Consider the following 12135-nt stretch of genomic DNA (forward strand, 5'->3'; position numbering starts at 1 on the left):
CATCTGACCGATGATTTCTGTGAATTTTGTTTCATCGTGGCTTTTGGTCTTGATTGGCAGTTTAAAATGTGAGTTTCTGCTAAACATCAGTCACTGACTGCGGTGATAGTAGCGAATACTATGAAACATGGAGTAAAATAGAGGAACAAAACCGATAGGAGAGACAGAGCCTGCTGGTGGTGGTTGCCTGGGGGCATCTGCTCCCACTCCCCGCGGCTCCTTCAGAGCTGAGGACACAGGGCTCAGTGGGGACTCGGGACAGATGCCCGTGGTGTGTGCTGCACGGGGCTCTGTTCACATAGGCGGCCGATGTCTCCTTGGTGCCTGGACGATCGGCAGCTGCCCGTGGAGGCACTTTCATGAGATTCAGAGAGGCCTTCGTCATGGTTAGCCATGGCGGTGACTTGCCAGTGTTGCTTAGCTGACGTTAATTGGAGCTTTTTTCCTTTTGCAATCAGTCTATGGCAAGCCTGTGATCACTGCCCAGAACCCACAGCCCCCAGACAGCATTTACTCCGGGAACCAGGGCAAACCCGGCGGCCCCGAGTCCGACACGGAGCCGGCCTCCTCCGTTCCGGAGAGCCACGAGAACGAGAGGATTCCTCGGCCCCTCAGCCCCACCAAGTTACTGCCTTTCCTGTCGCACCCCTACCGAAACCAGAGCGACGTTGACCTCGAAGCTCTGCGCAAGAAACTGTCCAACGCCCCTCGGCCCCTGAAGAAGCGCAGCTCCATCACAGAGCCAGAGGGGCCCAACGGTCCAAACATTCAGAAGCTCCTGTACCAGCGGACCACCATCGCTGCCATGGAGACCATCTCGGTGCCCTCCTACCCGGCCACGGCGAGCGCAGTGACCGCCGGCCCTGAGAGCCCCATGGAAATCCAGAACCCGTACGCACACGCGGAGCCAGAGAAGGAGGTGGCCTGTCTGGCCCCTGAGCCCGTGTCCCCGGAGGCGGCCGCCCACGCCAGCACAGCGAACAGTGACGTGCCAGCTCCTCCCCTGGGCCTGGATTATGTGTCCGAAGGCGCCCCGGACACTGGCCCAAGTTTCCCGAATAACGTGGAAGAACCGAATCCAGAGGCTCCCCACCTGCTGGAGGTATACCTGGAGGAGTATCCCCCTTACCCTCCGCCACCGTACCCCTCGGGGGAGCCGGAGGGGCTGGGGGAAGACTCCGGGAGCCTGCGTCCTCCTGAGATCACCGGGCAGGTGTCGCTGCCTCCGGTAAGTCACGTGGTGCTCGTGATGCGTCAGGAGCCTGTCACTCTTCTAGGGGCTGATTGTGAAACTCGGCGAAGCAGCAGCAAGTGCGTGCAGCCATTTGCAAAGGCTGGTGTGTGAACTGCCCGCTGCAGCACATGTGCCCTGGAGTTTTCTTTTTTATTCTATAAATAGAGGTCCGGTGCACGAAATTCGTGCACAGGGCAGGGGTTCCTCAGTCGGGCCTGCACCCTCTCCAATCTAGGACCACTCAGGGGATGACCGAATGCCGGTATAGGCCCTGGGGATCAGGCCTAAACTGGCAGTCGGATACCTCTCTCACAATCCGGGACCGCTGGCTCCTAACCACTCACCTGCCTGCCTGCCTGATTGCCCCTAGCTGGCCCCTGACGGCCTGATAGCCCCTATCCACCTCTGCCTTCATTTAGTTGAAGGTTTCCTGAGGAATTTATATTTAGACTTTCTAAAGTCTTTCATTGCCACAAACCACTTTATTTAATTCCTTCATTTTAGAAATGGGAATTCTACCACCTTTCTGACATCAGTGACATGATGATTAATTAGTTAATGTTTGTAGTGGTGCTCGTGATGCGTCAGGAGCCTGTCACTCTTCTAGGGGCTGATTGTGAAACTCGGCGAAGCAGCAGCAAGTGCGTGCAGCCATTTGCAAAGGCTGGTGTGTAAACTGCCCGCTGCAGCGCATGTGCCCTGCAGTTTTCTTCTTTATTCTATAACTAGAGGCCCGGTGCACGAAATTCGTGCATGGGGGCATCCCTCAGCCCGGCCCCGCAACGACGCCAGCGTCCCTCGCCCGGCCTCTGGTCCGAGGCCCTTCCCCTCCCTTCATGCGGCTGGGTGCAGACGCAGGGCTTGCGTTGCCAGGGTGACGTTGCCAGCATCCCGCCCTGGTCACTATGGGCGCTGCCATCTTTGTTGTGGAGTGATGGTTAATTTGCATATTACTCTTTTATTAGATAGGATTCCTTTGGCCCAGAGTCGACCTTATAAATGGGAAAGAAACAGCATTATGTTTTTTTTAAAAATGTTTTTGTTGATTTTTGGAGAGGAAGGGAGAGGGTGAGGGTTAGGGTTAGCTCTTGCCTGGTTGAACCGTGGGGTTTGCTATACCATGTTAGGTAGGTAATTTAAAAGCCAGTCTTGGTTAGTTTACAGAGTCGACCTTATAAATGGGAAGGAAACAGCATTATGTTTTTTTAAAAAATGTTTTTGTTGATTTTTGGAGAGGAAGGGAGAGGGTGAGGGTTAGGGTTAGCTCTTGCCTGGTTGAACCGTGGGGTTTGCTATACCATGTTAGGTAGGTAATTTAAAAGCCAGTCTTGGTTAGTTTTGAACTTGACAGAAAACCAGCCTACCTGTCACTGGAGATGGTCCTCTTAGCTCAGTTCCTGCTGGAGGGACGAGCAAATGTATCTCACTCGGTTCCGGAAAGTCACGTTCTTTGGGCACATTGGTTAAGCTGTTGTGGTTTATATACTCTTCTGAATAATGTGGTACTTTCATAAAAAGTGCTGAATATATTTTTGTGTCTTTTACCAACTCAGCTGAGATGTTATTCTCCCCATTTTTGTCGGTCTCTTGCCTAGAGCAGGATCCTTAATTTTCCACGCTTTTCTTCTGCAGGGCAAAAGGACCAACTTACGTAAGACTGGTTCTGAGCGAATTGCCCATGGAATGAGGGTGAAGTTCAACCCCCTGGCTTTGCTTCTAGATTCATCTCTGGAGGGAGAATTTGATCTTGTACAGAGGATTATCTATGAGGTATGATTGGTCAGTTTCTTAAACACGACCTTGCATTATAGTTTGCTTTAAAGCTCTCAGATCAGGAAGCTGCAGTAGAGAAGTTGTATTTTTAACTTTTCTTTTGGGGGAGGTGGGGTTGTTGAGAGGAACTCTTGGACTTGCTCCCAAGCAGGCGTTGCTGCTCTAAAGGTGTGGCTGTCGGGTGTTCATGATGCAGAAGTTAGTCTCCACCAGGTCCCCTCGAGTCCTGTGCTTTCTCGGGGGGTCCTTGCCCTCCTTTAACAATTGCTCTTGTGTGGATTTATACTAGACTGTTAAATTACAGACGGGGGCCCTACTGTTCAGAAGCCTACAATTTAAAATATTTTTAGTTGACCTTTTTTTCTTTCCATGGAAAATGTCACTTGTAGTTAGACACTAATTTGTGGTGGGAAGTTGGAGGGTAAATAAACAAAAATGACTCTACGGATACAGTTTCTGGTTCTACTTCAATTTTTGGGAAGAAAAAAAGACTTTTCATAGCGAGTGCCTACTTAACGTGGTTGTTTTGTCTGTCTTATTTCTAGAATTGTTCTAGGTGTCGTTTTCTTGGCTCTCGCAGGTTTTAATTACGATTTTTTAAAAGGCCCCGAGTATATTCCTGTCCTTAGGATCCTGCAGAGCCAGGACGTCGTGGCGGTTCAGGTGTGCAGGCACTTGAGCAGCGCCCATCCTCCTCCTTGCTTTCCAGGTGGAGGACCCGAGCCTGCCCAACGACGAGGGCATCACGGCGCTCCACAACGCCGTGTGCGCCGGCCACACAGAGATTGTGAAGTTCCTGGTGCAGTTTGGTGTGAACGTAAATGCTGCTGACAGCGACGGGTGGTGAGATTTCCTTGCAACTCCGCATGTTTTAGTCCATTTTTAAAAATTCAACTGAAACAGATTCTTAGTGTGTGATAGTGTCCTTGTTCCCTTCATGTTGGGAGCTCAGCTTATATATGATTTTCCGCTATTACAAAACATGGAGTTGGAAAGTCCTGTCGTTAGAGTCACCACACTGTTAGTGGTGGCGTCTGGATCGGGGGTTGGGGTACACTTTTTTAAACCTGTGTACCCAAGAGGAACGAAATGAAGAGGGGAGGGAGAAAAAGGGTAAAGAAACAGAATCCTATGTACTTTAGGGCCTCCTTAAAATTCTCAACCCCTAGGTTTGGCTCAGTGGATAGCGTCGGCCTGTGGACTACAGGTTCCCAGGTTCAATTCCAGCCAAGGGCACATGCCCAGGTTGTGGGCTCGATCCCCCCCACTCCCCCAGTCGGGGGCGTGCAGGAGGCAGCCAATACACGCCCCCAGTTGAGGGGTGTGCAGGAGGCAGCCAATCAGTGATTCTCTCTCGTCATTGATGTTTCTATCCCTCTATCTCTCCCCCTTCCTCTCGGAAATCAATTAAAAATATATATTTTTAAAAAGTTTCCCAAGCCCTTCTGAGCCTGGGCAGCAGCGCTGCCTCCCTGTCAACCTGGGGCCGCTGGCAGCCCATGATAAAGCGATGGCCGTGCTGGCGAGAGAGTCGGTGATGGCGTTAACAGCGAGGCATATGTTCTGAGTAAAGGTCTGTAATGTGAAGACTGTCATGCCCTCTGCTCTGGCAGAATAATAGGCTGGAGCTTCAGAGCATCCAACTATATACATCTCACCCTGGTTTAGGTTATTACCCAGGTTTCATGTCCTTTCGCTCATTTCCTGAGTCTCCTCCCCTCCTCCCGCTCTAGCCCGTGCAGCCCAGCACTCGGACGTGCTCCTCTGGCTGTGGCTCTCTGATGGGCTCGGCGTCTGCGTGTAACTGATTTAAAGGAAACTGTGAAGAGTTCTCGGAAGGCGGGGCTTAGTAGATGAGACTCAAGAACATCCTTTCCAGATACCAGGTCGCAGCAGGTGCCATTCGGTTAAGAACCGTTCCCAGCCCCTGCTGTCTCCCCCCACAGGACCCCCCTGCATTGCGCTGCCTCCTGCAACAACGTCCAGGTGTGTAAGTTTCTGGTGGAGTCGGGGGCCGCCGTGTTTGCCATGACCTACAGCGACATGCAGACGGCCGCGGACAAGTGCGAGGAGATGGAGGAGGGCTACACGCAGTGCTCCCAGTTTCTGTACGGTGCGTAGGCGTCGAGTGAGTGTGTGCAGCACGCCGTGAATCGTGCCTGCCCTGCAAGGACCGCTACCCCTCACGCTACCCATCACAAGCAGCACCCCGAGGGGGAGGAGGGCAGGCTGGAGAGAGAGGGCTGGGGAGGAGCTCCGCTACAGAGTGGGCGCTGCGGGATTCTCTGCTCCCCAGTTTGTGGGTTTCACTGTCTTAGAATTCGGAGTCTCGTTATTTTAGAGTTGACTGCGTGCAGGCTTTTCTCCACATCCTGCATCCCGGTAGTTACATGTGGTTCTTTCATCCTCCCCACTTGAGAATGGGTAGAGACCCCTTTAACAGATACACGCTCTGCTTTTCCTCTGTCCACTTGGGGTTTAGGGAGTGGATGAGCCCTGGTGCTTAGGGGTCGGCTGGGAGGGGATGGCTTGCCACTCGCGCTCCTGTCCTCGCCTGTGGTGGTTCTTCTCCGACCCTTGGGCTTGCAGAAGGCTGTGTAGGGAGGCAGACCAGCGTGGAGAGGTGCTCAGGGTGGTCAGTGTGCGGGCTTAGAGCCGGCAGCGCGGGGACCTCGTCTGTCTGTCCCCTCTGCTCTGCGGCCGCCCTCCCTGCCCGGACTCTGCGTGTGGGTGTTTGGGTGTTTAAGGGAGAAGTGTGAGGGGCCCGCTTGTACCCACGCAGGCTCCTGCAGCAGGGGGTCTGCTCCATTGCTCACTCCCTGTGCCATGTCTCCCGCCGCTGCAGGCGTCCAGGAGAAGATGGGCATCATGAACAAAGGCGTCATCTACGCGCTCTGGGATTACGAGCCTCAGAACGAGGACGAGCTGCCCATGAAGGAGGGAGACTGCATGACCGTCCTCCGGCGGGAGGACGAGGACGAGGTGGAGTGGTGGTGGGCGCGCCTGAGCGACAAGGAGGGCTACGTCCCGCGCAACCTGCTGGGGGTGAGTTCCCCGGCCCGGCGAGGCTTTGCGGGGGGCTTGGTGAAAACCCCGGGTGTGACGGGCGCAGTGCAGCCGGTGCCCTGTGGTCATTGGACATGGAATGTGAAACGCTGATGGTCACAGTTTTAGACGCATCTCCAGTGGTTCCTGTTGATGGCCAAGTGCACGTTTCCACGTTTGCCGGGCCCGGAGGTCAGGGCCTGTCGCGTGTGCAGGTGGAGTAAAGCTAACGGATGGGCAGCGAGCTCACGACACTGGAAGTGAAAGTGTTTAAATCGGGTTTTGCAGCTCGGCTAGCGAACAGGATTGCTGGTTCTTTCTCTGCTGCTTGATTTTAAGTTTCATAAAAACCAGAAAATAGTAAGATCATATGAACCAAGAGCACACGAAGGGGGGCCGTCCTCAGTAAAGACTCAGCAGGGCCTTCGGGGAGGAGGCTGGGGCGGCCGGGGAAGAGGGGGAGGAACTCCTGGTGGACCTGGCAGGAGCCTCCTTCACAGGCTCCGTGTTCTATACCATGCGCGCCTGGGGCCTGGGGCATGAGGACGTGGGAACCAGGCAGAGAAATGTGAGTTAATTGAGAGACTGAGCTCACAGCTTAAAGGTACAAGCGCTTGCAGAGCCTGTTGGTGAGGAAGTAGGCGAGTCTGAGGGTGGGAAGGGCGAGGTCATCTACAAGGAACAGCACACGGTCAGTAGCCCTGGCTCCCACTCCAGGCAGGTGCCCCCAGCCCTGGGACCTGGGTGACCGGGGCCGCGGGAGGCGGGTGGGAGGCTGAGGGTAGAGCAGGTGCTGCCAGTGGCTGGGAGGTGGATCTGTTGGTATTGCCATCAGCTGTGGGGCAGACATGGCCTGTGCCCACTTAGAGCTTCGACTGGCAGCAAGGCCCTGACCCAGCCTCTATCTGGCGCCCTGCGGCCGAGCTGGTTAAAGTGACTCGGGCCGGGGCCTGGCTGGCCAGCTGGTGACCGGCCTGTCCTCCTGGCTCTCCCTTCTCCATTGTTGCTTGTCTGCTGTGTAGCTGAATGATTTCACCCGTCCCCACGCTGCCTGTGATGCAAGATTTATTATTCGACAGCCAGCGCTCCTTCGTGTAACGTACATGACAGGATCGTGGAGTGAAAAGAAACAGGCATGGGCCCTTTACAAAGGCTCTGAGTTCTCAGATGTAGCAGCACGGAGGTGGCTCTCCCCCTCGCCCCCTCGTTCTGCTCAGTCCTTAGCAGCAGAGAAATGCGTGTCTGAGCGCCACGGTCCCTCGGCCAAACCCCAGCCAGTCAACACCGACTTCTCCAGGGTCTTACCGAGAGCAGCGCGGCCTCCGAGAGCTGGCTGCCTATTTGGGTCTTTAGTCCCTGACAGAGAGGTGCTGTGGCGGCAGCTCGATGGGGGGGTGCGGGGGGGATTCCCAGCCGGAAGCGGGGGCCCAGACGTGGGGCAGCCCGTGCGTGTGGCTCGGAGCTTCTGGAATCACGGCTGCACTGAGGCTCCTTTCGGCCCAGCGGTGAGCAGGCTCCGTCCTGTGCAGATCTCCTCTGGACGAGTCGCCTCCGCACCACATTCTTTGTTTCTTGGAAATTTAAAAAGAAAACTGCATACATGTTGAATTTTTAGCCAGAGACTCAGCTACGCGTTTAGAAAATTGTGTTGGCTAAACATCTTTTCTCGGAGAGAAAAATAACCCTTTATATAATAACGTGGATCTTGCAGTTAGTTTTTCAGTTTTGGCTGGAAGTCTGGCTCCTTTCTTTCAGTAAAACCTTTTCCCCTTTGTGAGAGAAGAGGGAGAGGGAGGAGGAGAGAGAGGGGGAGGGGGAGGGGGGGCTTTTGTTCGGCCGCCAGTTGAATTACTAGCTTGACTTGCTCTTGGCTTCCCGCCGGGGGATCTGTGACCTTCACATACAAGCTGCTCTCCAGCTCTTGTTATGGAAAACGCACCCCCACAAAACCCTAAAACAGAACACTCCACTATCGCTCCTCGATCTGTAGACTTGGAGTCGGGGCATTCGCTCCTGACAGCCCCGAGTCCCGTGACACAGAGCTGTGTCTGTCATGAATCAGGTTGAAAGAGACGTGAATCTCTTAGGTTTCCCTTGAAATGGGAGCTTCAGGTGCGGGCATAGCATGTTGCAGGTCACCGCGGCCGGCGGCATCCTCGCCAGACTTGTTCGCTGTGCGGATGGAGCTCATGCTGAGAGCATCGTGGGTTTCATGTCCCTGCCGTGGCGTTGTGCCTGCTAAGGGGCCTGTGGCTTCTGAGTGTCCCTGGTGCGAGAGTTGCTACATGTGAATCTTTGTGTCCTCGGGCAACTCTGGGTGCTTCACAAAGCAGAAGGAACCCTTTTCTTTAATTTTCTTCCCTGTCCCGCCAGTCCCCACCCCATATTTCCTGAGCTGTGCTCCCCCATGTTCGTACGTGTGTAAACGTCTTGTAAACTCTCTTACAGCTGTACCCAAGAATTAAACCAAGACAGCGGAGCTTGGCCTGAAACCTGATTGAAGGTAGTTAATGAAGAACTAATCTCTGTTACCGCTAAGAAGTCATAGGATTGTTTGGGGCACAATCTCACAAGACTTATTTCAGTGACGCCGTAACGTGAGAGCCGTGAGAACGCTCTGGAAGAAATGAAGGATGGAAGAACTCCCTGTTGGTGCAGGACGGCGGCACCAGGAAGTGGAGCTCGGGCGGAAGTGGCCTCACTGCGCGGGGACAGGCGTGCCAGGAGCACTCAGACACAGCGAAGCCTCTTTCCGCCAGAAGCAGGCCCTTGTCGGGCTCCTGGGAGACCCTTGGGGTTTCCAGCACCTGCCCCTGTGCCTGTCCCCCCAGGGGAAGGACCAGGGCTGTCACGGGCCACCCTGGGCCGCCTCTGATGGCCCCAGCACCAGCTGCCCTCGGGGACCCCATGAAGGCTCGAAAGTGCACACGCCCGTGCCCTGTCCGTGAAGAGCAGTTGGTAGCCAGTGAGCAGCGACTTATTGTTACACGTGCTTGTAGCATTTTAAGAATTACGCATATATTTGAAATATTGAAACCAAGCTACACTACAGATAATTAGGTTTGGAATCTTGTTTTTAGGCCACATTTGAATCTATATTTATTGCCTTTTGTATCTTGGAAATGACTTGTTATAGAATTACCCGTAATACTTAGCAAGACCATAGGTGACTTTGAAAACAGTTGTAATAAAAGTACATGTGGGACTTTGCGCTGCCTTCCGGTTTGGTTTCCGTGTCATGCACACCCCCACCCGGGAGTCGGGGTCACCCGGGTCAGAGGGGAAGCAGGCTGCCCCGCCACGCCTCCAGGAAGCACAGCACGCACTGCGGTGCCAGGCGACTCTTTATTTAACAGCACATTCGGCAGGTAAGGCAACAAGGCAGCATTCCCATAGTGTCAGCGCAGCCTCAGGGGAAGCCGAGGAATGAGCTGTGTCATCTCTCCTGGGGTTCCCTCGGCCCGACCTCCCACACCCTGCACGACCCCCCCAGTCCGTGCACAACACTGGAGGTGGCTGAGTGCAGGAGCTTGAGCAGGCAGCAAACAGCTTGTTTTGTCTTCATCACAACAGGTGTGCCCGCTGGACGCCTGGGCCCCGTGTTCTGTGTCCGTGGCCACGCGTGGCCTCCCTTCGGTGTTTTTAACGCTCAGTGTAGGATACACACGGACTCGAATCTCAGACTTACTGTTTGCCAGTCGGTGTCCTGTAAACCGCCTCCTGTTTAACCGGAGACGGCGGTGGGCGTTCTCACCGGCTCCAGGGGCCTTGATAGGATCCCTGTTGACCATCGTCCTAGTATTTCCGATTTTATTTAAGGGATCGGGTGAGCCCTGAGCTGCTCTTTGGTAAATGTCGAGGCTGCATTTTTGAACTGGAAGTTGCTTTCAGTATTCCCAGCAGGACCCTGTGTCCTCTGAGATGGACTGAATGTTTGCTCAGCTGTTAAACACCTGCATTTTTATTTTTATTTTTTTTACCTGATTTAATATTGCTCTAAAGGGACCGTGTGTAAAAGTAAAAAGTGTATCCTATGTACAGATTTAAAGCTGTCTTTGAGCCAGTCGAGGGTTAAGCGACTCGCTTGCATTTAGTCTAACGATATGCAAATCTTTTCCTATCTCAAATGGTATCGTTATGTTCGGCTATAATCATCGGTTTAAGTAAATGTTCCCGTAATTGAGGTCCGGATAAAAGTTTCTCTGTGAAAGCTTAGTCCTTGGCTGATTTTCTTTCACGAGGAGTCTTCAGGCAAATTTGTGTATAACTTCAAAGTACTGAGAAACAGAGCCACTGGGAGGAAGGAGAGAAAAAATCAGTTCAATGACTATTTTTAAAATGAAAGGCAGCTTACCTGTAGATGATTCTGGAGGACTGACTTGGTACCAGAAAAGCTGAGTGAGGGTTAAGATATCAGTGTGCCAACTCACATTTTTTCTACCTGATTTCTAGAATCCAGTTTTTCACAGGTGAGTAAAAAGCTGCTACTTGAAGCAGATGGTCGTGAATTATATTCAGGGTTGAATGAGACACGAAATGTGCGACTCGGACAGCATCTGGATTATTCTCTCTCTGGGGTTTTTGTTGTTGTTAATCCTCACCTGCATTCTCACTCTGGGGTTTTTGTTGTTGTTAATCCTCACCTGAGAGTATTTTTTCTATTGATTTTTAGAGAGACTGGAAGGGAGGGAGGGCAGTTGGGGAGAGAGATCGATGTGGGAGAGACGCTTCGATTGGTTGCCGCCTGCACCTGTCCTGACTGGGCCTGGGGGTCGAGCCTGCAACCCAGGTATGTGCCCTTGACCGGGAATCGAACCCGAGACCCTTCGGTGCCCAGGCCAACGCTCTCACCCCGGAGCGATCACCCGGGGCTTTCGCACTGTTTCGCCCCATTAGTAGGTCGTCTGGGGTGTGGTTCTCCCTTAAACGAGTGGTTTTCAACCTTGGTTCTTACTGGAGCCTCTGGGAGCTCAAATAGGGATCCGGACCGAACCGGCTGGATGGGCCTGGAGAGCAGGACTCGGCAGAGTCGGCAGGTGATGCCACCTGCAGCCAGGGCTGAGCAGACTGCAAACCGAGGGGATGTCCTTGACATGGTGTGGCTCACCCTCAGCAAAGACTAGGGTGTGGGCAGCTCTAGGTGCCTGTGGGAGGGGCGGCTGAGGGCAGGAGGGGAGCCAGGGGCAGATGTTTCCCTGGGAAGTGGGGAGGGTGGGCCGAGGTGGCAGCCGGCCGGCGTGGGGTGGGAGCTGGGGAGGAGTAGGGCTCCAGCAACAACGGTACAGGGGCTCGAGTGTCCGGACTTAGCAGATGGCACGTTTGTGTCAGTTGTGTGGCTTCCATGTGAGATTGCCATCTCGGGGTAGGGCTGTCTCCCGGGCTACCGCGTTCTAAGCAAGTCCGTGTGACTCGTAACCAGCTAAGCATCCTTTCGGTTGGCTAAAGGTACTAGGGATGCATCGTGCAGTCAAATAGCTCTTTCTCTAGAAATAGCTGGCTCTCTCTAGATTTCAAAACTCAAGGGAAAGCGTTGCCTTCTTAGGACTTAGCTCCTCTCTGGTCCGCGGGGACTTGGTCACCCCCCTGTCCCCCCCAGCACTGCCCCCCAACCCAGCCCTTGCTGCTCCGTTCCCTAATGAAAGCGTGCCCGAGCTGGCTTCTTTCTTGGATGGGGGAGAGGCTGCTGTTATCAGGATGACAGGAGGACACGGTGCCTTGTGTGGCATTGGCATTCCAGTTTAATTTGGGTTGATGAGCATTCCAGAAGTGGGCCTTGCTGGGGTTCCAGACACGGGAGCGCAGTACTTACTTAAGGGAAGCTTAGTTACTATGGCTCATTTTATTTTTTAAAATATACTTTTAGCCCTAGCCGGTTTGGCTCAGTGGATAGAGCGTCGGCCTGCAGACTGAAGGGTTTTATTTTATTTTTTAAAAAAATATTTTTATTGATTTCAGAGAGGCCAGGAGAGGGAGAGAGAGAGAGCAACATCAATGATGAGAGAGAATCATGGATGGGCTGCCTCCTGCACGCCCACACTGGGGATGGAGCCCGTAACCCGGGCATGTGCCCTGACCAGGAATTG

At 53.6% G+C, this 12135-nt stretch overlaps 2 protein-coding genes across 2 annotated transcripts in view; one reads left to right on the forward strand and one right to left on the reverse strand.

Annotated features, from left to right (window-relative positions):
* TP53BP2 (tumor protein p53 binding protein 2) overlaps positions 1–9262 on the forward strand; it is a 46572-nt gene extending 37310 nt beyond the window's left edge. The window contains exons 14-19 of the mRNA XM_015562338.1: positions 459–1228; positions 2867–3004; positions 3717–3850; positions 4954–5120; positions 5853–6052; positions 8501–9262. Coding sequence (XP_015417824.1) covers positions 459–1228; positions 2867–3004; positions 3717–3850; positions 4954–5120; positions 5853–6052; positions 8501–8542 — 1451 coding nt within the window. The 3' untranslated portion in view covers positions 8543–9262. The remainder of the gene's footprint in view (positions 1–458; positions 1229–2866; positions 3005–3716; positions 3851–4953; positions 5121–5852; positions 6053–8500) is intronic.
* A 121-nt stretch (positions 9263–9383) lies between these two features.
* Positions 9384–12135, reverse strand: part of LOC102769788 (calpain-2 catalytic subunit) — a 65004-nt gene continuing 62252 nt past the window's right edge. Inside the window, exon 23 of the mRNA XM_015562339.1 lies at positions 9384–10345. Within this exon, the coding sequence (XP_015417825.1) occupies positions 10322–10345 (24 nt within the window). The 3' untranslated portion in view covers positions 9384–10321. The remainder of the gene's footprint in view (positions 10346–12135) is intronic.

The sequence above is a fragment of the Myotis davidii genome, unplaced genomic scaffold, assembly GCF_000327345.1.
Source record: "Myotis davidii unplaced genomic scaffold, ASM32734v1 scaffold174, whole genome shotgun sequence".
NCBI lineage: Eukaryota > Metazoa > Chordata > Mammalia > Chiroptera > Vespertilionidae > Myotis > Myotis davidii.